General features: G+C 44.9%; 1 protein-coding gene across 10 annotated transcripts in view; it reads left to right on the forward strand.

Moving 5' to 3' along the window:
* The window catches only part of PRKAG2 (protein kinase AMP-activated non-catalytic subunit gamma 2), a 268,736-nt gene that overhangs the window by 170,644 nt on the left and 75,323 nt on the right, over positions 1–22,769 (forward strand). For all 10 annotated transcript variants that reach the window (XM_041753787.1, XM_041753785.1, XM_041753786.1 and 7 more), the window contains one exon: positions 1,441–1,658. In XM_041753787.1, the coding sequence (XP_041609721.1) occupies positions 1,441–1,658 (218 nt within the window). The remainder of the gene's footprint in view (positions 1–1,440; positions 1,659–22,769) is intronic.

The raw sequence follows: 22,769 nt of genomic DNA on the forward strand, positions 1-22,769 counted from the left end.
CCCCCCACACCAATCTCTCTCTCTGGACTCGGGGAAGGAGAAAAGATGCCAACAGAGCTTGAGCCTTACACCCTCCCATGCTCCCTTCTCTCACCTTGCCTGTTGGGTGGCGAGTATCTTCCAGGCACCTGCCCCTCTCACCAGGGCAGCAAGGGCTGCTTGTGGGGACCTAAGAGGCCAACCAGAACCCCTGCCGCAAAGACGGATGGTGGATTTTGTTGGGGACAGGAGACTTAATGTACTTTCACATTTGGTTTCAGTGTTAAATATCGTGTTGTTACCTGGTAATACGTTGTGTGGATGAAATGTGCTCACAAGTCCAGGGGAGGACTCTCAGGGCCATAGAGTCAAGAGAAAGGGGTTGGTTGAATTGACTCCCCAGAGGAGTCTCCTGGGGAGCATTCCCTTACTAGGGAGTGAAGATGGAAGCAGAGAAGGGGACACACATGTGTACAGGGACTGAGGACTGTGAGGAAAGGGGTCTGGGACAGAGTAGCAAGCAGAGGAGATCCAGGCTTGCAGCTCTGTAGGCTGACGTGTCTTTTTCTAGGTCAGAAGTAGCGAGTAGCAAGTAGCAAGTAGGTAGCCCTTGGTACTGACAATTTTGCTTTGACTTGCATGGTTTAAAAAATTTAAATAGCAAATTGAAAATAAAAATTTTACTTAATTAGCTATAAATGTGAGACACCAGACCCAAATCCGGTTTCTGCTTCTCTTGGAAAACAAATCAATATCCATCAACTTGACTATATGAGTTTGCTAGAGCTGCCATAACAAAGTACCTCACACTGGGTCGCATAAAACAGTGGAAGTTTATTCCCTCACAGTTAAGAGGCTGGAGGTCTGAAACCAGGGTGTCAGGTAGGCTGTCCTCTGTCTGAGACCCAGGAAAGCATCCTTCCTTACCACTAGCTTTTGATGGTCACCAGCTGCACCTGGCACTCCTTGACCTGTTGATGCATCATTTCAGTCTCTGGCTCCTGTGACCTGGCTTCTGCTCTGGGTGCATGTCTGTCTCTATGTCCTCTCCTCCTCTAAGGACGCTAGTCACGTTGGGTTAAGAGACAAGCCTACTCCAATGTGACCTCATTTAACATGATGATGTCTGCAAAGACCCTATTTCCAAATCTTCATGGGTGCCAGGGGTTAAGACTTCAATGTAGCTATTTGGGGAATGCAATGCATAGATAATAGATAGATAGATAGATAGATAGATAGATAGATAGATAGATAGATAGATAGATAATAGATAGATAGATAGATAGATAGATAGATAGATAGATATAGATATAGATAGATAAACTTGTCCCCAACATTTAAAATTTAATAATTCAGATTCCTGCCATTTGAGATGTTTGGTACTAAGCAATGGAAGGAGCACTCTTTGCCCTCCTCTACCTCAGCCAGACTTCTAACAGCACTTTCTGATTTCCTCCTCAGCTTCAGGTCTCTCATCCTCTCCATCGACACCCACCCAGGTGGCCAAGCAGCACACCTTTCCTCTCGAATCCTACAAGCATGAGCCTGAGCGACTGGAAAATCGCATCTATGCCTCCTCTTCCCCTCCGGACACAGGCCAGAGGTATTGCCCGTCCTCCTTCCAGAGCGCAGCCAGGCCTCCATCGGCATCGCCCACACACTATGCTTCCCCCAGAACCGTAAGTCTGGCCTTCTCCTGCGGGCCGGGCCTCCAGGCGTCAGGAGGGAGGGCAGAGTCTGAGGCCAAAGCCAAGGTCGTGCACCCCTGACACATTTGGTACATTTTATCATGAATCACAGGCTGAGAAAGAGATGTGGAGGGCGCAGGAAGCAAAGGGAAACTAAACAGAGACTGGGAATGTTGGAACCTGGCCAGGAAGTATTGGTTGCCTCAGCCTCTTTAAAAAGTCAGTCGTTAAAAGCTTTATTTGAATTTATCTTGATTGGATACTAGAGGAAAAAGAGGTAAAGCAAAAAGAGTTTTTAAATTGAAGTTTTATTTTAGACTTTTAAGATTCCACGTTTTGACACCATGTGCGTTAGGAAGCGCGCCCAAGGAGGTGAGGCTTCAGAGCAGAGTGGTGCAGGTAGCCAGGCATCTCCGCCCCTGCATAGGGGGAGGGTCCACGGGCACTTATGAAGGAAGCTGGCTGAGCCGCAGGGCTTGTGCGCTCAGCATAAGCACAGTGGGCCCGGAGCGTGGACATGCTCTCCGTCCGTGCCAGGCTCCTCTGAGTAACGTGCGAGCAGGGATAGAAGAACCATGTCCCTGAAGTCCATCTATGTGGTTGGAACTATTGGATTCAGTTGCTGTAGTCGTTCCCTGGGGCTGCTGGACCAAAGTGGCATGAAATGAGCAGGGGGTGGGGTGCTTACAAGAACCAGAAGCTGTTGCCTCATAGCTCCAGAGGCTGGAGATCTGAAGTCCTGGTTTGGGCAGGACTGTGCTCCCTGCAGAGTCTCTGGGGAGGAGGACCCTTCCTTGGCTCTTCCAGCTTCTGGGAGCCCTGGGTGTACCTTGGCTTGTGGTAGCATCACACCAGTCTCTGTCCTCACGTGGCTGTGGATCCTGTGTTTCTGGGTGTGTGGCCAGATTTTCCTCTTCTCATAATGATACCACTCATATCAGATTAGGACCCATCCTACTCCAATAGGACTTTGTCTTCACTTGATCACACCCACAAAGACCTCGCTTCCAAACAGGGTCACGTTCACAACCATCAGAGGCTGAGATTTCACCATAGCTTTTTGGAAGACAGTATCCAACCATAAGAGTCATTATCTTTGGAGGGAAAGATGTGTTTGTCATGCAGAGAACATGCCATCACCATTCTCCGTGCTCCCTTGGTGATTACTTTGTGAGATGTATGTTTTGCAGAGTGTTGTTTTAGATGCCAAGAGGTCAGATGCAAGCTCTTGTTTCTACCTTCTGGGGATTCCAGTCTTACTGGGAACAGAATAACATTCAGATGAAACAATTAAGTAAAAGCAGAAAGAAGGCTGGGTGGGGAGTGGAGAGTGAGCAGGTGGTCCACACTAGAGGAGTAGGGAAGGGAAACACTGGTCTGGTGAGGGCCGTGATGGCCCCGCTGCTGCAGTGCCCGGGGAGCTGAGCCTTGCATAAGTGGTAGGGTTTGAATGAAGGAAGAGGTGAAGGGAGAGCCTTCCAGAGAAGAAAACTAGCCATGACTTGGGTGGGAATGAGGTGACATGCAGCATGGAGAAGGAGGAGGGCCGCGGGCACCTCGGAGGGTCAGGAACCCAGCGTCAGACTAGGAAGTGGGCTGGAAACAGGATGGCAAGGAAGCAGAGGAAGAGTCCAGATGAGGAGCAGCTTGACCCTGGAGAGCTCTGGGCCTCGGAGGAGGGTCATCCGTGTTCTTGGATGGGAATGAGAAAAGATCTAGAAAGGCTCTCCTGTGCATCCAACAAGGGGAGACTTGGTTATAGAGATAATGGAACAAAAAGAATCCAAAAAGGGAATGGTGAGGCAACCCAGATTGTCAAAAGCAGGAAGCCACTACACCTCTAGGGCTAAAGGAGCAATGAGAGGCAGTGATGTGACTGGTGCCCACCCAATGGGAGTAGAAACCTGTGGTTCTGCCTGGCAGGAGTAGGAGCCACAGAGGAGAAGCAGCCACTGGCCAGAGATGCCTCCTCTGAGGCTGAGGGCTAGAAATCCTGGCATCTTTGCCTCTCCCTCCCTCCAGCCTTGTGCCAAACCTACCAGAGGCCTGTGGGCTAGGAAATCGGGGGCAGAAGGAGCCCGTGGGGACCATGAGCAGCGGGGAGGGCCAGCAGAGAGGCTTCTGAGGATAAAGGAGACATAAACGTCTCAAAATATTGGCTTTTTCTCATTGATTAGTGATACTGGATAGAATAACCCCATTCAGGAAGAGACACCGATTTGAAGAGAGAGCAGCTATTTGCGGTTTAGGTCACTGGAAGTGATGGTGACAGCCATAAGGGTTGTCTGTGATTGTAGAAGTTTTGTGCTTGCCTTACAGAATTTAAATAAGAGAGAATCCAGAGAGCACTCTCAGTCCAATGTCAATTTTTTCGTGTGCCATTGACTGGGGAAGTGGTGTTCTGAGCTGTGTAAGCTTCACACCACTAAGAAGCCCATGGCTGAGGCCAAGAAGCCTGAGTCCTTCCAGGATGTCTAAGGTGGTTCTGGGGCCAGCATGGAAGTGTCCTCAGCAGTATCCCATACTCAGCGATGGACACGCCACATGTCCTCGTCAGGGCCTGCAATTCCATGCCTACGGCCAGCATTTCAGCAACCATCCAGATGTCCTGAGTGGAGAATCAAGGTGTGGGTATTCCATACAATGGGATCTTTCCCAGCCTTAAAAAGGAAAGAAGTCCTGACACCTGCTACAGCATGGATGATCCTTGGGGACATTATGCTGAGTGATAAGCCAGTTGTACAAGCACAAATGCTGTGTGATTCCACATGTCCAAGGCCCCCAGAGTAGTCAGATTCACAGCCACAGAAAATAGAATGGTGGGCGCCAGGGGCTGGATGGGGAGGAATGGGGCATTGTCATTCAATGGGGAAGAGTTTCAGTTTGAAAAGATGAAAAAGTTCTGAAGATGATGGGTGATGCTTGCACAACAGGGTGAATGTACTGGATACCATTGAATCATACACTTCAAAATGGTTAAAATGGTAAAGTTTATATTACGTATATTTCACTCTAATTTTTTTAAAAGGTGACTCAGGCAAGACTACAGTGTTTATGTAGTGTGAGCTTCAGAAAGTCAGGGTGATCACCAGAGGCTCCCCACTTATGTTCTGAAATGATACGTTCACAATCAGAAGACACTGGCTCGCTGACATTAGACAGGCCTGATCCCCTGGGTAAGGTTTATCACCAGAGGCATCCAGGGGCCCTTGTCATGGGGCCCTGCAGCCATGACTGGGCTGGGTCCTGCTTAGCAACAGGGCTGGTGTTCATTTCAAATTCATACAAAATGTGCTTCTTTGTCATCAGGCTATGTTGATCCTCTTTAAGTTAGGTATTCAGTTCCTTAAGAGCTTGGCTGATTTCATGAATTTGGCTCCCAGCATAATCTTCATTGGAGAGATGTGATTGCTTAAAGACTTCTGTCAGCCTGAAAACATTCAGATATAATTTGTTTCTGCCCTTTGGAACAAAAAGAGACTTTCTATAAACATTGACTCTGAAGATCACTTTTATAAAATGTGTGTTCATGAATTTTATTCTAAAATTGGAATGAGGGTAGGGTAATTAGTTAGTCTGTGGTAGAAAGTATTTATTTTACCATTTATTTACTCAGCAAATACTTACTAAGCAACTGCTATGTGCCAGAAACTGTGTTTGGAAAGGGTGAGCAGGTGACAAATGTGTGAGGAAGGGACATGTTTGTCCTTTTCACGACTTGATTAACAGCACATTATATATTGGAGGGCTTCAAGAAATAGCTAATAACTGGTTGAACAAAGAAGGGAGATTCATCTATCTGGGGGATGCAGGTGGGTAAATAATTACAACAGAGTTTGCTAGAACCTGTGTAGTTATCATGGGAGAAAACACCCAGTCCAGTCTGAGTGAGTGGAAGAGCCAATCCCAGAGGAAGGAAGTGGACTTTTCTTCAGCTGAGAGCAATAATCAGCTTTGCATTTTAGGATGCTCTGTCTGGGTACATGTGGAAACTAGATTGGATTCAAGTAGGACAGGAATTCAGACATGACACAGCATGAAATTATCTCAGCCTGGTGGCAGCTAACAGTAGAACAAAGTGGACCAGTGTTAAGAAGTAAAGACCTATTCAAGAGGTTGAATTAAAGGAATTGGAATGCTCTGATTGAATGGTTGAGGGGGAAAGAGAAGAATCAAGGGTGATTTCAGAAGTCTTGCCTCAGGAAACTAGATGAATGGTAGTTGCACTCACTTGGATAGGGAACAAGGGAGGAAGAGGAGCAGGCTATGTATGTGTGCATGTGTGTGAGCACACATGGGGCATGTGTGTGTGCATATGTGTGTTCGGGTGGTGGTGGTATAAAAAGGTGCCCATGGAACATTTCAAGAGGAGGTATCCAAAGGGCAATTGGGTATGTGCATCTGGAGCTAGAAATTAAGACTGAAAATCATCAGAATAAATGGTAATTTATGCCATGATCGTAGATGAAATAATCCAGAAAAATATCTGGTAGGTGAGAAGAGAGCCAGAAAAACATGGACATTTCAGGCACAAACAAAAGAAAAGGATTCTGGATTGCCTTGAGATTAGGTTGGCAACACAGGCAAACACAGTACGACAGAGGCAAAAGGAATGTGCTTCATTGTATTTCACGCCTTTGGAGGGAGTTACCAGTGATGTCAAATACAACAAAATGGCCTGGAATGTAAGGCCTGAGGTCGGCACTGGTGACATTGGCAGGAATACAGTGGTCAAGTACAGAAGCCACGGAATGTGGGCTGAATGGTGAAGAGGTAAAGAAGCAGAGATCTCTAGTGTAGACAACTCAAGAATCCTGACGTGGAGGGGAGGAGATGGGGCAGCCACTGTTGGAATGGAAGTGATGGGAATTCCTATAAATGGGAATAAGTTGAAACTCTTTTTTTTTTTTAAGATTTTATTTACTTATTCATGAGAGACACACAGAGAGGCAGAGACACAGGCAGAGGGAGAAACAGGCTCCATGCAGGGAGCCCGATGCAGGACTCCAACCCAGGTCTCCAGGGATCACGAACTACTGAAGGCGGCACTAAACCGCTGAGCCACCCGGGCTGCCCTAAGTTGAAACTCTAATCGGGACAGGATTAATAAGGAGTAATCAGTAAAAGACCGAAGAGTAAAAGTGAGCCTTACGTTCTGCTCATCAAGGAAATGGGTGCAATTCCTTGGGTGGCAGGAGATTTTTGTCTCGGACAGTGGAAGAATCATGTTCCATGCATTGAAAAATTTGATGTCAAGGTATTCAAGTGATTGGTACTTTTCTGGTTCCCTTTCCATAACAGCCATTCCCGTGATCCTCCCCTTTCTCTTCTAGGGATTTCACTCTTGACCTATGTCTTGGGTCAGAGTCCCCAGAAACAGTCTGAGATGGGGTTTGGGGTGCAAGTTTGTTGCTTTATTACAGAGTGTTCAGAATAAACCTGTAGGTACAAGAGGAGAGAAGAAGGAAGGCGACTTTGTGGTTTGGGATGAGATGTAGCCTCAGCCGACAACAGGGGAGCTCTGGAGTGCAAACTGCACCAGAATTTTCCCTGTCTGGAGGCAAGGAGGCTGGGCTTTTGACCCTCACACCAAACAGCCATTAGCTATGGGATGCCCAGGTGGAGGGAAATGCTGGGATGGCATCCATCCCCCAAGGATGATCCTGTAAGAAGATTGCAGGTTTGAGCCATTCGCAGCAGCCCCTGAGCCAGTGATGGAACCCAAGGCATCTGTCATGGCTCAGGGTCTCTTCTTCTCTTCCTGGTTGATTCCTGTATCCAACAGGATTGGGTACCATGCCTGTTCTTCTATTGCCACATAACAAACTCCCCAAAACTTAAGACAGCAGCTGTTTATTCAGCTCACGATGCTGTGGGTCATCAATTTGGGTTGGGCATTCTTCTGGTCTTGGCTGTGCGTACTCACACGTCTTTGGTCACTTACCAGGTTACTTGGCCCAGAGCAGCCTCAGCTGGAATGTCTCACCTCCATTCCATGTGGTCTGTCCTCCCCTGGCAGGCTATCCCAGACTTGTTCTTATGACAGTGGCATGATTCCAAGAGGCATGGGAGTATATGCAAGTCTTATAGAGGCCTTGGCTTAGAACCGGTACACTAACTCCTACCCAAGATAGAATCTGTTTCCCCTCCCCTTGAAGCTAGGCTGGGTTTTTTTGCTTGCTTTGGCCAACAGAATGAAGCAGAAGTGACAAAGTCACATTGCAGAGAGCATGGAGACAGGAAGAGGTGAAGGGTGTGGGCCAATTTTGAGATCTACCTCACGTCTTATCACTTGATTTCAACAGCTGCGTCTGCAGCTGAACACAGCATACTGGAGTCTAGAGGTTCATTTATCTCTATATAAGGAGTCTAATTTAGATGTTAACTCTTCTGAGAGTAATTCCTTGAAAAAGTGGCTGCTACAGCTTGTGTTTCCTGAGAAGCAGATTCTAGACAGAAATTAATGTGCAGGATGTTCATGAGGAAGCACTCTGGGGATTGATGCCTGAGGGAGGAAATAAGGAGGGAGGAGGGTCTGTGGGAGAAGCCGTGATGCCGTGCTGTCTCCACAAGGTCCTCAACAGACCCTCAGGGAGCATGAAAGCTGGGGTGGTTCCCCAGACTTGTCCCAAGTTGGGGCAGAGGAGCCAGGCCTTTCTATCCTTGCATCAACCAGTCATTAGATGGCAGCTCTCCTGGAACAGGGTTAACCATGGGCAAGGTAACTCTCCTCAGCCAAGGGCAGTGCTGGCCAGAAGTTGAGGGCCATTGCTTGCCAGCTTCCCAGTAGCTGAGGGGCAAACCCTTCACTTCTGAAAGGGGATCTGAGTAGTACATCACAGCCTTTAAACATGGACTTATTCTCTATTTTATTTTTTCGATTTACAATCCCAAAATTCTGACAGGTGAAAGTAAAGAGTATCACATTTCTTCTTATGATGTATTTAACATGTAACTAAACTATGATATATTTAACATGTAACTAAATATTTCTTCTTATATATTTAATATGTAATATATTAACTAAATTTAACATATAAACTAAATAGGATATATTTAACATGTATTTAATATGAAGAAAAGGATTCAGCATGGTTGGTTGGGGATGAATGAAAAAAGGTCTTATTAGGCCCAAGGGAAGAGGAACTAAGGCCCCAGCGAACATCCACCACCAACTCCCCAGTAGCAGGCGTGAGCCACCACGGACATGAAACCTCCAGCCCCACTCAAGTCTTCAGGTGAGACTGCAGCCCCAGCTGATACCAGAGATCCAGGACTACCCATCTGAACTGCTTGTGAATCGCTGACTCACAGAAACCATAAGAAATATTGTCTTATTCTGCTATAGCTGCTATAACAAAATGCCACAAACTAGGGTGCTTAACAGAAATTCATTTCTCAAGGTGCCTGGGTGGTTCAGTTGGTTAAGGATCTGCTTTCAGCCATGTGGGGCTCCCTGCTCAGTGGGGAGTCTGCTTCTCCCTCCCCCTCTGCTGTTCTCCCTGCTGACATTTGCTCGCATTCTTTCTTTCTTTCTTATAAATAAATTAAAAGTCCTCAAAAAGAAAAAGGAAGAGGCACGCCTGGGTGGCTTAGTGCTTAAGCTCCTGCCTTCAGCCCAGGGCATGATCCTGGAGTCCTGGGATCGAGTCCCATGTCAGGCTCCCTGCATGGAAGAAAAAAAGGAAGAAAGAAATCATTTCTCACAGTTCTGGAGGCTAGAAGTCCAGGATCTGGACTTGGGTGCTGTACCCATTCTTCTGTTGCCACATAACAAACCTCACCAAAACTTATGATGGCAGCTGCTTATTTGGCTCACAGTTCTGTCACACTGGGGTCCAAGGGCTTCAGCCTATAAGTCTAGAGGTGGAGGGACACAATTCAGTCTATCACAGATAGTTACTATTATTCTCTTAAGCCACTGAGTTTTGGGTGATTGGTTACATATCAAAAGATAACTTATACTTGTTTTATCATGTATGTGGGGGAGATAATATATAATTAATTGAATTCAATAGATAATAAACTCACAAGGTTGGGGTTCTTTTAAACACTGACCAACTTACCACTGAATCAATCTCTGAGATCCCTGGTATTCCCAGTTATGAATATTTGGAAGGAAATCACCAACCAGTCTTTCAAGATCGTTATTTGGAATAATTACCTTTTTTATTTTTTAAGATAGGAAAGCACTTTAAAAGCCTAAAAATACTTTTTTAAAAAAATACTTTTTTTTTAAGATTTTATTTCTTTATTCATGAGAGATACAGAGAGAGGCAGAGACACAGGCAGAGGGAGAAGCAGGCTCCCTGCAGGGAGTCTGATGTGGGACTCAATCCCAGGACCCCAGGATCACACCTTGAGCCAAAGGTAGGTGCTCAACCGCTGAGCCACCCAGGTGTCCCCCAAAATCTAAAAATATGTCAAATCACTTGACATTAAGGAATAGATAAGATTTTAATAGGCACTGTTTTGTTTTTATATTCCTGTCTACCATTTTAAATATCAATTTACAAGCTAATTGGTGTTAAAATTATCTGCTCAGAAATGGCAAACTAACAGTTCCATAGTCTGTTACTCACAACAGATTAGATATTTTAAAAATAGTTTGGGAAAATTTCACATTGGGTCAAGGAGTAGGAGCACCAGAGAGAACCGATTCATAACAGGATTGGCTATCGTGAGAGTTGTTGCTTACACAAATGTTGCCAGTGTGTTGAAGAGGCAAGTGGAGAATATCTACTCTCCTAGCTGTCAAAAGAAGGTATTATAATTGGCATCCTTCCTGTGTCCCTGCCCTGGTAGAATCATGACTTGATGAGCAGAGGAAGGCAGAGCCCAAATAAGAGAGATGTACTTGGCTGAGAGCTTAGCCTGTTTTTCTGAGCACTGGCCTGGGTCTTTCGGATTCTTATTTATTCTGTTCCCCAGGGTAGCTGAGCTCCAGGAAAGGATGTTGCATCTTTTTATCCTCAATTTTTCTTTAATTCGTCATATGGCCTACCTCTGTCACCTCCCCAGGGGCCCATGAGGGAAATGACTCGTTCAACTGTTGTTTCATAAGATCCTGTCATGTGCCTGGCAGCATGTTAGGTACTGAGTGTTTGAGGACAGTGGAGATCATTTCTGCCTCAGGAGTCTCAGCAAGAGCAGGTCCCATGGAGCCGGAACCCGAGGCTAGAGCAGCTGAGGAGTGCCTCCACCTCCTCACCCAGGAGCCACAGCCTAACAGATGGGAGATATGCACTCGACATCATGATGACAGGGATACAAATGTAAATTTCCCACAGTGAGTTATTTTGATGTCTTGGTTGATAGAGCCAACCCCTCTGTTGGTGAAATCAACCATCATGACTGCAGCTACTTTAGGACTCATCTTGAACTTTTCCACCCAAAAGAAGCAACCTTGGATAAGGCAGTGGTTCAAATATTGGCATCACATGGCATTGGGATGCTCCCTGGAAGTTTTCAGGGTGATCTACAGATAGCACCTCTTCTTGGAGGTGGAAAATGTTGCAATTAGCTTTTCCTTCCCTGGGCTGCTATTGTCAAGGATGTCACCTAACTATGCAACAGGCCTTGACTAACTATATCTCTTGTTGAAGAAACCATCTTGATCACAGCTCTCTCTAAGCTCAGGGCAGAAGCTAGCCTTCCAGGGACCTCTAGGCAAGTGCATGGTGACAAAGGGTCGATGGAGGCATCTTTGTCATGAAATTTGGAGTAAAGAGGAGCCGTGAGGGAGCTGGGTAGGCAGAGGGCATTTCTCTCAAAGATGGGCATGGCCTGAGCATGTGAATGTGCTGATGGAAGGGGATGTACAGGTTCCCAAGGCTTCCACCTTCTCTACCCACCCCTCTATCCTCCAAAGATACAGGCTTTACAAGAGGATCAATGAGAGCATCTGAGTAAGCTTCCCAAAGCTGCATTGCTAGCCAACACAGAAGTCAAGTCTTAAACCAAGGAAGCTGATCTCCAAAGCCCATGTTCATGGTATGATTTCATACGGCCTCTAGAGAAGTCCAGGCTTCTCAGCCCACCCATCACACACGGACTCAGCATCTTAGCTCACATATGCCTAATTCAAGAGCTGGCCCTGGGGCCAAACCTGGCCCATCATCTCTTTCTGTACTTAAAGTTTTATTAATACAATAGCCACGCCCATTCATCTATGCATCATCTGTAGCTGCTTTCATGCTACAACAGCAGAGGTGAGTAGTTGCAACAGAGACCAGATGGCCGCAAAATACAAAATATTTATTATCTAGTCTTTTTTCAGGAAAAAAAAAAAAAAACTTGCCAGCTCCTGACTGATCTGTGCCAGAGTCTTCCGTTACTGCATCTCATTAATTAATAGGCCATCCCATGCAAAGTGCCAAGGTGAGACTTGTCCCCAGAAAGGCAAGAGGCCAGCAGTAGAGCCCTGCCCCACTAAAGCCCAGCAGTAGAGCCAGTTCCGTGGGAGAGCAGAAGGGAAGTTAGTCATAGGGCCTGCCCGCCAGAGTCCCAGCAATCAGACCGGCCATCAAGTTGGCGAACTGGCAGGTAATCCTAAAAAGTTAGGACTGAGGGACCTGCCTTCTCCTTATCCTCAGAGCGTTATAATGTCCTACAGTCTGCTACTGGACTGAATTGAGGAGATTTAAGGTAATATAAATTTAAGATGGAAGGACCCTTATTCATCGACCCTTCATCTCCTTGAGGGAGGAAAGGATGCAAATGCAAAAAGTCTTTGTTGCCTGCCTTGGCAGCGGGTTAGAGGAATGAGTTGGTTGGCTGTGAGGTTTTTTTTTTTTTTCCCAAAGATTTCATTTATTTATTTGAGAGAGAGAGAGCATAAGCTGGGGAGGAGTAGAGGGGGAGGGAGAGAGAGAATCTCTCAAGCAGACTCCACACTGATTGCAGAGTCTGACACAGGACTACATCTCATGACCTTGAAATCATGACCTGAGCCAAAATCAACTGAGCCACCCAGGCACCCCACAGCCCCGCATTTTAATAGAAGGATTACTCCAGTGGCAGGCAAGAGACTAGAGGAAGCCTCTGGAAGACTAAGCAAGCAGACCACTAAAGAAAGGACAACAGTTGTTCAGGAGACACAACAAAGGGCTGAATTAAGGCCAGAGGAGTGTAGACTAAAAGGTAGGGGTTAATTATGAAGGCATGTAGCAGATAAAATCAGCCAGCCTGGGTGAGACCCAGGTATGCAGTGTGTAGGAGGAGGGCTCGAGGTGATTCTTCTGTTTCTGGCATGAAAGGATGGATGGCAGTGTCCTTGAATTAGGAAGGGAAGTAGATCTCAGAATGAAAGTTAAGCTCCCTTTGGGTCACACTTTCTTTGATTCTTTTGGGACATCAAATAGAGGCCCCCAGGAGCCTGATATGTAAGTCTGGAGGGGAAAAGCAGTGGTTTGAAAAATGATTCTTTTTGTCCCATTTATGTATCATGCATTAAATCAAAGAAATCAAGACTGAACACCCTTACCTACGGAGCTACTGGTACAGTGAAGAAAGCAAGCATGATTTCATTCTAATGAGGGACACTTCTTGCCAATACAGTTGTATGAAAATGCATTTTGGGGGCCGAACGTTTGATGATGGAAAAATGACTGTATCTGCTCATACATTCTAGAAATTCTAGACGGGCTGGTGTCAATTTGCATTTAGATGGGAATTCCTTCAGCTCAGAACCAGGATTGTCCTCTGACAGCACTTGGAAAAGCATTAACTTTGGCCAGGTGAAGTGTCGTTGGTACAGCAGTGACACAGACCTTAATACCAGTATTAATAGTGTTGCTGAATGACTCCATAGAAATTAGCTGCTGAAATGGTGGAAAAGTTTAGAACAAGCCTCCTCCGGCCTCTCTCTGAAGCTCCAGTGCATAACCTGTTAATGAGTGACTACCTGAATTCCCTAGCGGTGCTTGACTTGCTCCTGGAGGCTGTGTGTTGAACACAATCTTCCCCGCTATTCCCGAGGCTTAGCACAGAACCCCAGAGCACCATTGCGTTGAGTCCTGAGTAAGAAGGAAATCTGCTCATCATGAGGCATTTCAGTAACAACTCTCTAAGGAGCTACACAGAGAAAATTCAGCATGATCCCTACATCTCGGCCAACGACCTCTTCCCACACTGTATCAAAAGCAGATTAAAAGCCCATTGCTTATCGTTATGTTCATTCACAAATTGGTAAGGCTATTCGATTATCTTGGTTTAGTCTGATTAGACCGTTCCATTGACCATCTTTGTGTTTAATTTGAAAAATGAGGTCCATCTGGAGAAGTATTTGATTATCTCTTTTAAAAATAGCGTTCCTCTGGGATGAGGGAGTCCTGGGGATTGCTGGCAGCACAATCATGTGTGTGTACTTAACACGACCGACCCATGTGCTTAAAAATGGTTAAGAATGTAAATTTTTTGTCATTTTCAAAATTAGAAATTTTTAAAATCGTAACACTCCTCTGATTATAAAAACGAAAAGCACAAAGAGAATAAAAACTTTGGGCAGTCCTGCCATGCCAAGACATTTAAATTGTTCCACGTTGTATGTTGTTTGGACTTTGTTGTACCCTTGTTTGCAACCATGGCTGTGGACATGTGACAAACATAAGGCAGTGGCAAGACTGCGCAGCAACCGAGCTTTCCACTCATGTTATAACCAGACCCCATCTTCAATGTACATAGTTGGGTCGTCAGGAGGATGTCATTTTTAAAGGTGTCCTCTTAAAAAATAAATAAATAAATAAATAAAAATAAAGGTGTCCTCTTCATAAAATTTGGTGGTCACACAATATCAAATATTACTTTATTCAAATTATGAAGCTGACCCTTGGGTCTAATCCCTAATTGAGACATTACAGATAGCCTGGAGGAGAGCATGTTTGACATACCAGAAGCCATTGGACAGAGATTGTCATGATATTTGGATAAAAGATAGTACAATTTCATGAGACTTACTCACTAGCGGTCAGATTCTTTTAAGAAACCGAGTATACAACATTTCGGGACCCGGAGGCCACAGAGGTTCTGGAGCTGTTTGCCTGCCAGATGAGGACTCAGCTGCCCTTTGGAGGAGTCGGGTGAGCAGATGAATGAAAGGAACATGTTTTCCCATTTTTAAGATCTGTCCTTGTTCCTGGACTTATTTCTGGACTTTCACTTTTATCAGGTCTAGCATTTGAGAATTGGTTTGGGAGGGGAGGGGATCCCCAAACACAAATTTATGTGCTCACCACCCATATTTGAAGATGCTAGAATTGGGATGTAATATCAAAATAGTTTATTCTTTTCCAGAATGTAAGAATGAATTGCAGAAATAATTTCCCATTAGCAATGTTTGAACACATCAAAAAACATACTTTTTCATCCAGGATTTTTCATTTTATTTCATTTTTCCTACTGTGCCTCCCAAGAGGTTGTATATAGCACTGCATGCTGAAATAATGAAAGAATTTCTCTTCAAAATAGAGACCTGGTGTTAGTGGCTCAAGAAAGAGTCTATGATCCTTCCTGCTCTTGGGACATGTATCCATAGATGGGTCTGTGTTATCGTTCTGCCTGCCCACTTATTCAGTCTTACAGTTGGTCAATTAAACATCTATTTCCCACTGGGCATAAACTGTAGGCGGTATTGAACTTATGCATTAGGTTTGCATGCGTCTACAGTGACTGTCAGGGGCCCCTAACTTTAAGATATCCGTGTGGTGGGAGAGGAAAGGCCATAAAGTCAACATAAAAACTCATCCACTGCCTTTTTATAAGATGGTAAAAGCAAGTATAAAGAGCTTTTAGAGGCAGTAGCTCCAAGGACTTAGAGCGTCGCCAGCATTTAGCTCATTGACCTGACTTAAATGGAAGGGGGTGTTCATACTCCCCTCAACAAAGTCAAATTGTTGTTGTTGTTTTTCTGAGAAATAGGTGGAGGCAGAAACTGAAGTAGAGCATGGAATACGTTGCCTGGTTAAAACAAACACAAGTAATAAAAGAAGGTCTATTCAAAACAAAAATATAAAGAGACTGCTTTTTAAGTAAGCCACCAAGACTGAATGTGAGATCAAGTTATATTTGCAAATGTATTTCTTTGAATAGTGAAGTGCACAGAATAAGGTCAGATTTTATTTCCATTCCAACAGCAAATGCAACAGGTGAGTTTGGATTGTGGTTGATTGTTGCGTCACCAGATCCCCCCAACACTTAGAGCGGGATCTTCTTGCAGATCAATATGGCACCAGAAATTCTGCAACCGTCAATAATACCTCAATTCTCTTCTGCAGTCTGAATTAAATTTTGAATTGACTCAGAAGACCATTCACCAGGAATTAGGAGATCCTGTGCCTTATTTCCAGTTTGGTTCTTACCACAAAGGGACAGCAGTTGAGATACTCTAAACCAACTCTGTAGTCATCTACACTAGAAATAACCTTCATGGAACGATTATAACACACTGTTCTAGATGCTTCATGATACTAGTTGCAGGTTAGTTAAGATCATCTTAGAACATGTTCCTCATTCGTGTGTTTGGAATAATCCTACTTCATAGTGTTTCTGCATGTGTTCTCTGCCCAGTATTCGATTAGATAAGGCTCATTTGGTGGCAAATAATATATGAAAGTGTCAGTTTCTTTTTTTTTAAAAGATTTTATTTATTTATTCGTAAGAATACACAGAGAGGAGAGAGAGAGGGGCAGAGACACAGGCAGAGGGAAAAGCAGGCTCCATGCAGGGAGCCTAACGTGGGACTCGATCCCAGGTCTCCAGGATCACGACCTGAGCCATAGATGGCGCTAAACCGCTGAGCCTCTGGGGCTGCCCCCGAAAGTGTCAGTTTCAATCTTAAAATGATCTTTGGTGGATTTGGAGAGTGCATAGGACAACAAGAGGTGCTCTGGGATCTGTGGAACAAATTTATCCACCATTCTTTGAATATAATATAGCTTATGATTCCTTCTTTAAAAATAGACATTCAGCACATTGGTTTCTTTTTCTTTTTTTTTAAGATTTTATTTATTTATTCATGAGAGACACAGAGAGAGAGGCAGAGACACAGGCAGAGGAAGAAGCAGACTCCCTGTGGGGAGCCCGATGCAGGACTGGATCCCAGGTGCCTCTCGGCATGTGGGTTTCTTACAGCAAATGTAAGTTCTTTGACTTCCTGGACTCACAGCATGATATGGTTCCTCTCTCCTGCCTGGTTTACAGATTATGAAATTAGGGACGCAGTCAAAACCCACTTGTTGATGCCTGTTAGCAGCCAGGCACACGCTATTCCAGGCAGGTCTCTCCCAGCTCCGGTAGTATTATCTCCATGGTTGCAGGTTAAGAATCAGGATGTAGAAAAATTAAGTAATCTGCTTGAGACTTTGCTACTAATGACAAGTAGAGACACAGTACACATGGAGACCTACCTTTGAGATCTGTGTTCTTTACCCATTACTACACAGCACTCCCCACATCAAGAGCAGACCCAGGGGCACCTGGGTGGCTCCATGGTTGAGCGTCTGCCTTTGGCTCAGGTTGTGATCCCAGGGTCCTGGGATAGAGTTCTGCATCCGGCTCTCTGCAGGGAGCCTGCTTCTCCCTCTGCCTGTGTCTCTGCCTCTCCCTGTCTCTCATGAATAAATAAATAAAATCTTAAAATAAATAAATAAAGAGCAGACCCAGCCTGAGCTGAGAACTGAACCGGGCACCCAGCACACCTTGGCCTGAGCCTCGGAGAGGGAAGGGCTGAACACCCAGCCAGCGTGTGGCAGAGCCAGGACTCAGCTGGCACCACCACAGGTGGGAAGACATGAGCTCTGAGGTCAAATACACCTTATTCCCAACCACACAATTTGCTTTCTTCATTTTCACTATGCTTTGGGCACCTGTTTTAACTCTGACATTAGTCTTAGAAATCTTAACTGAAAAAAGTAACACCTGAGGAATAATACCCTTTGGAGATTTTTGCCCATACTTGGCTTCTGGATTCCGTGATGTTACTTGCATCAAGGCACTCACCCGATATAACCAGGTCACCTCCCCTTCCTTTTTTTTTTTTTAAGTCTTTTTTCTTTTTATTTATTTATTTTATTTATTTTTTTAAGTAGCCTCCATGCCCAAATGGGGCTTGAAATCATGACCTTGAGATCAAGAGTCACACACTTTATGCACTGAGCCAGCCACGTGCCCCAAGTCACCTCCCCTTCCTAAGGCTGGAAACCACAATGAAAGAGAAAGCAGATGCTGGCTTGATTCACACATTCTCTCCAAGACATGGCATCCCTTTTCTTGATCCTTAGTCATGGATCCTAGCTTCCAAAGATCTATGCTTGGCCAAGTGTATTGCTGGACTTAGCTACTTGCATATGAACTAAGCTGTGGTTTTTTCCGCACAGTCGTGAGGCATATCTGGTATTGTCATCTGTTTTAAACTTTTAGTTATTTCCAGTTTCTCTTGACTCATCAGACAACACGTGGATTTCTCCGTGGCCATGATAAATAAGGATGTGCTTATCTTTTTTTTTTTAACTGATCCACAAAAATGAAGCACAATATGGTGCTACCCAGGCTTTCAGATGAGACTGGGTTTTTAGTCAGCATAGTTTATTCACTGATAAAAATCCCAGGGTTTAAAAAGGGGTATCACCCTTGGCCAGATTGCTCTTAATCAGATTTATAAAATTGGGTTTGTCTGTTACCATAATCACAGAGAACTAGGTGGCTGGATTTTCACCACATTTGGATCGTATGTTCGAGATGGTGTGACTTGAAGTCGAGGCTCTGTGGGGGTGTGATAATTTCTTGAGCTCTGGCTAAATGCTGGTGTGCAGCTAACTCACATATCTCTCGCAGCCAGTTCCATGGGCGTGTGTCCTGTGCAGTCGCCCTGTGCTTACAAGGACCACCTCCTGCTTTAGAGCTCTATCTGCTGTTATCGTGAAATTCTTCATTTTTGAGCAAGGGGCCCCTTGTTTTCATTTGGCTCTGGGCCTGGCAAATGTGCTAGAGATCCATACCGTGTTCGAGGGAGAGAGCCAGGATTAGGCCTCGACGCTTTGCTCCAGAGCCCACCCTCTCTGCCTGTACTGACCTGCCAGTCAGGGAGTAAGTTCTAGTCCAAGAGGAGCTTCCTTGCTGTGATGGCTGTGGGTTTCTCCTCCGTGGAGCTACTTTGCACATACTCTGTTCAAGGCAGTGCATGTTTGGGTGCAGCCATGGGGAGTGGTCACTGTAGACGGCTCATGACTCATAGGAGAGATTGGCTAGGGCCAAATGAGTCCTTTTAAAGGAGAAACTGGGGAGAGCAATGCCTGGTGGCCTGCTTGTGGGCCTGGTGCCTCCCAAACGGTGGTGCAAGACTGCCTGGAGACGGGCGCTCTCACTTCTCTTACTCTGGCGCCTTTACCAGTATAAGACTGTTGCTGTTCTTTTCTGAAGAATGCCCATTGAAACAACACAGAAGGAGAAACAGAAAAGTATAATTACCGGTTCCCATATTTTTGGAGTAATACTGATAAATCGGGCAACTCTCCCCAGGTGAAATGTGGGGATATTTCATTTTCATGAGTGAATTCCCAACAGCAGTATCATATCTGGGGCTCCTTGGGTGCTTCTCCTCCTCCTCCTCCCCTGTCCGTCTGTATTTCCTGCCTCCAGCACTCTCTCAGACATCAGATGGAGGACAGACTTTGGGAGAAATAAGGCAAGTCCCAGCAACCTGCCCCTTCATGCTACAGATGTCTCAAGTGGACTCCTTTTCCTTTGATGCTGGCTAACTGTTCTGCTTTGAAAATCTAAAATGCTTCATGCCTTTGAGTTTCCTCAGCTTCGGTACTGTGGGTGCAGCACTGTTCTCCTGGCTGCTTCCAGGCCTGTGTTGCCTCATTTCCCAAGAGCCTTCCAGCCAGCAGGCACGGGGACACTGTGACAAGTTGCTGGTGTTGGTTCCAGGAGGGGGAGGTGAGGGAAGGTCCTATGTTGCTGGGGATCATGAAGCTTTTTAAAAATAAATCTTGTAATTGGTTGTTAAAAAAAAAAAAAAAAAAAGAACCCTCAAACATTATTTAGGGCCACTATAGGAAAACAAGGCAAATTTTCAAGTTGCATTCTTTTTAGGAGAATTCTAAACTGAATAGAATACTGGGACTAAGCCACAGGTTTTAGAGCCTAGGCAATAAAAAGGTGCCGGCTAAGGCCTTCGATAAACAAGCATGTAACCTCAAGAAGCTTTGGAGCGATATTTATAGCCACACTGTGCTGCTTTTGTGATCCCGTCAACATTCCTTTATTGGCTTTCTTTTGCTTCCATAAAGACTTCATTGCTATATTTAAAAGCTTCTTTTGATGACTGCTTCTATTTTTAATTATTGCTCTTCTTGAAAAACTCACTTTCAAATGGAATGGGAGCATGGGGACTCTGCTTCGAAGGCACTGGTTATCTCTGAAGACGAGGGTGCCAATTTGTTTGAAAGTTAACATAGAGAAATCCCAGATACTTGCCCTCTCAAGAAGAGTACTTGCTCGTGGAAGATGGGTTCCGAAAATAGAGATTAAGTAACAGCCTCTACTCGGACTAATGAACTCCCCCTGCATCCCTGCTCAGCTCCCAAAATGGCAGCCTCCTTGGCAGCCAGGCTTTTCTCATGACCAACCAGCCACGCAGAGAGGGAGAATTTCTCTTTAGAGAAAAGATCTGCAGACCCTCAGACTTTCAGCTTGCCACTTACATCTCACCATGGTGAAGTTCCCCCGTCTCTGACTCCCACCTGCACATACAGACCTCCTAACCTAGCTTCTTAGGGCCTTCCTATTAAATATGTAGCCAAAGAAAACCAGGCATTTGAGGAATCCCTCTATTACGAGAGACAGAGACAAATACAAACAGAAAAAAAGAAAATCTGAGATAGCAAAAAAGGGAGCAGAGGATACTGCAGCCATGAAATAAGAACAGGAGGCTCTAAAAATTGAAAAGGAATATTCCAAGACCAAGAGTTCTGGGAAAGTAAAAGTATGCAAGCCAGATACACATATATATCGGGACGCTTGCATGGCTCAGTGGTTGAGCGTCTGCCTTTGGCTCAGGTCATGATCCCAGGGTCCTGGGATGGACTCCCGCATTGGGATCCCTGCAGAGAGCCTGCTTCTCCCTCTGCCTGTGTCTCTGCTTCTGTCTCTCATGAATAGATAATAAAATCTTAAAAAAAAAAAAAAACGATACAAGGATCCCTGGGTGGCGCAGTGGTTTAGCACCTGCCTTTGGCCCAGGGCGCAATCCTGGAGACCCGGGATCGAGTCCCACGTCAGGCTCCTGGTGCATGGAGCCTACTTCTCCCTCTGCCTGTATCTCTGCCTCTCTCTCTCTCTCTCTCTCTCTCTGTGTGACTATCATAAATTAAAAAAAAAAAAGATACACATTTATATCCACACACACATACCCATGCACTAGAAGAGAAAATTGAGCATTTTCGACTCAATTTTACCTCTCGACTTCTGACTTCTGGGAGGTAAACCCATCAGTCTGAGGTCTCTTAATTAACGTCTCCAAGGACCACCTGTGGATCACCTTAGGAGCCTGACTACCCCTCGAGAAAAGTTCTGGCTTTGGCAGAGTTTGGGGATCATTTCGTTATAGACACGTAGGAAACCTAACTCCCAGAAAACACTGAATCGCACAGAGAGGAAGGTCGATTACAGCACAGGATACAGCTTGGCCCTGGTGTGCACAGTATTTGCAGAGTCATGACAATGTTAAACCTTGAATGTTGACATAACACAGAAGGCAGGTAACTGTGTGGACAGTTGGGAATGGGAGTGGTGGGGGGCTGCCACTGAGTGGTCGCCTTGACCTTCTGCACAGGAAGTCAATTTGATGCTATGTAAGCTTGTTGTTGGGCACCACGAGTTAGCAGAGTCAACACCAAAGTAGCTGCAAATGCCTCGCCCTTAAACATACGTCCTTTGAAAAGTATTTCGGCAAAAAGCAAATGTCTTTTTTTTTTCCCCAACAAGCAAACTTCATAGTAGTTTGAAAAAAAAAAAAAAAAGATGCGTGACATGAGTGGGATAAAAAAGGATGGGACTTGTTGGTTCATAAAAGGCAATGTGGATTTGGATGGTAGCTGTCCTGGGCGCTGCTGTGACGATAAAGAGTTTCTCTTTCAACAATCAAAGTGACTGTGTCAATAAAAAAAATAAAAAGAAATGCCTACCTAACACAATCCAAGGCCATTAACTCCAGAGAAGAGGATGAAACAGGCATTTCCTTTCATTTTTATGAGTGTAGCAGTTGCGTCTGAGAGTTAGGTCTGGCTGCCATGCAGTCAGCTGTTCTTGAACGGATTGGTCTCAGAACCCTTTCCACTCAGTATTAGTGAGGACCCAGAGGGCTATTAGTTGCGTGGGTCTCATCTATTGACATTTACCATATTGAAAATTAAAACCAAGAAATTTTTAAACTATTAATTTCTCTGAAAGATCAATAATAAGCTCATGACATTACCATAGACATATTTTTATTCAAAAAAACTGGTATAGGGATCCCTGGGTGGCTCAGCGGTTTAGCGCCTGCCTTTGGCCCAGGGAGCGATCCTGGAGTCCGGGGATCAAGTCCCGTGTCGGCTCCCAGCATGGAGCCTGCTTCTCCTTCCTCCTGTGTCTCTGCCTCTCTCTCTCTGTGTCTATCATAAATAAATAAATAAATAAATAAATAAATAAATAAATAAATAAATAAATCTTTAAAAAAAAGAAAGAAAGAAAATAAACTGCTAAATTATTTAAAAAAAAAAAAACTGGTAGAGTGGTGTTGCTTTCCATTATTGCCAATCTTTTTAAGGCCTGGGTGAAAGAATAGTGGGACTCTCCTGTCTGCTCTGCATTCATTCTATTGCCATGTATCTGTTGTTTTGGATAAAGTACGTGAAGAAATTTCAGCCTCACACAATTTTCAGAAAATTGTGGCTAGCCGTCTTGACGAGTAGTAGTTTCTAAAAGGATAGTTGTTGTAATGTGGAATCTGAAGCCATATTAATGAATCTTCATGGCCTACTTAACAGAATGTATCCTATTACATTAAAATCTATCCATCTCTCCTGCACTGTGAGTGGTCCTCTAACACATGCCTGATTT

Source organism: Vulpes lagopus, chromosome 4, assembly GCF_018345385.1.
Source record: "Vulpes lagopus strain Blue_001 chromosome 4, ASM1834538v1, whole genome shotgun sequence".
Classification (NCBI taxonomy): Eukaryota; Metazoa; Chordata; class Mammalia; order Carnivora; family Canidae; genus Vulpes; species Vulpes lagopus.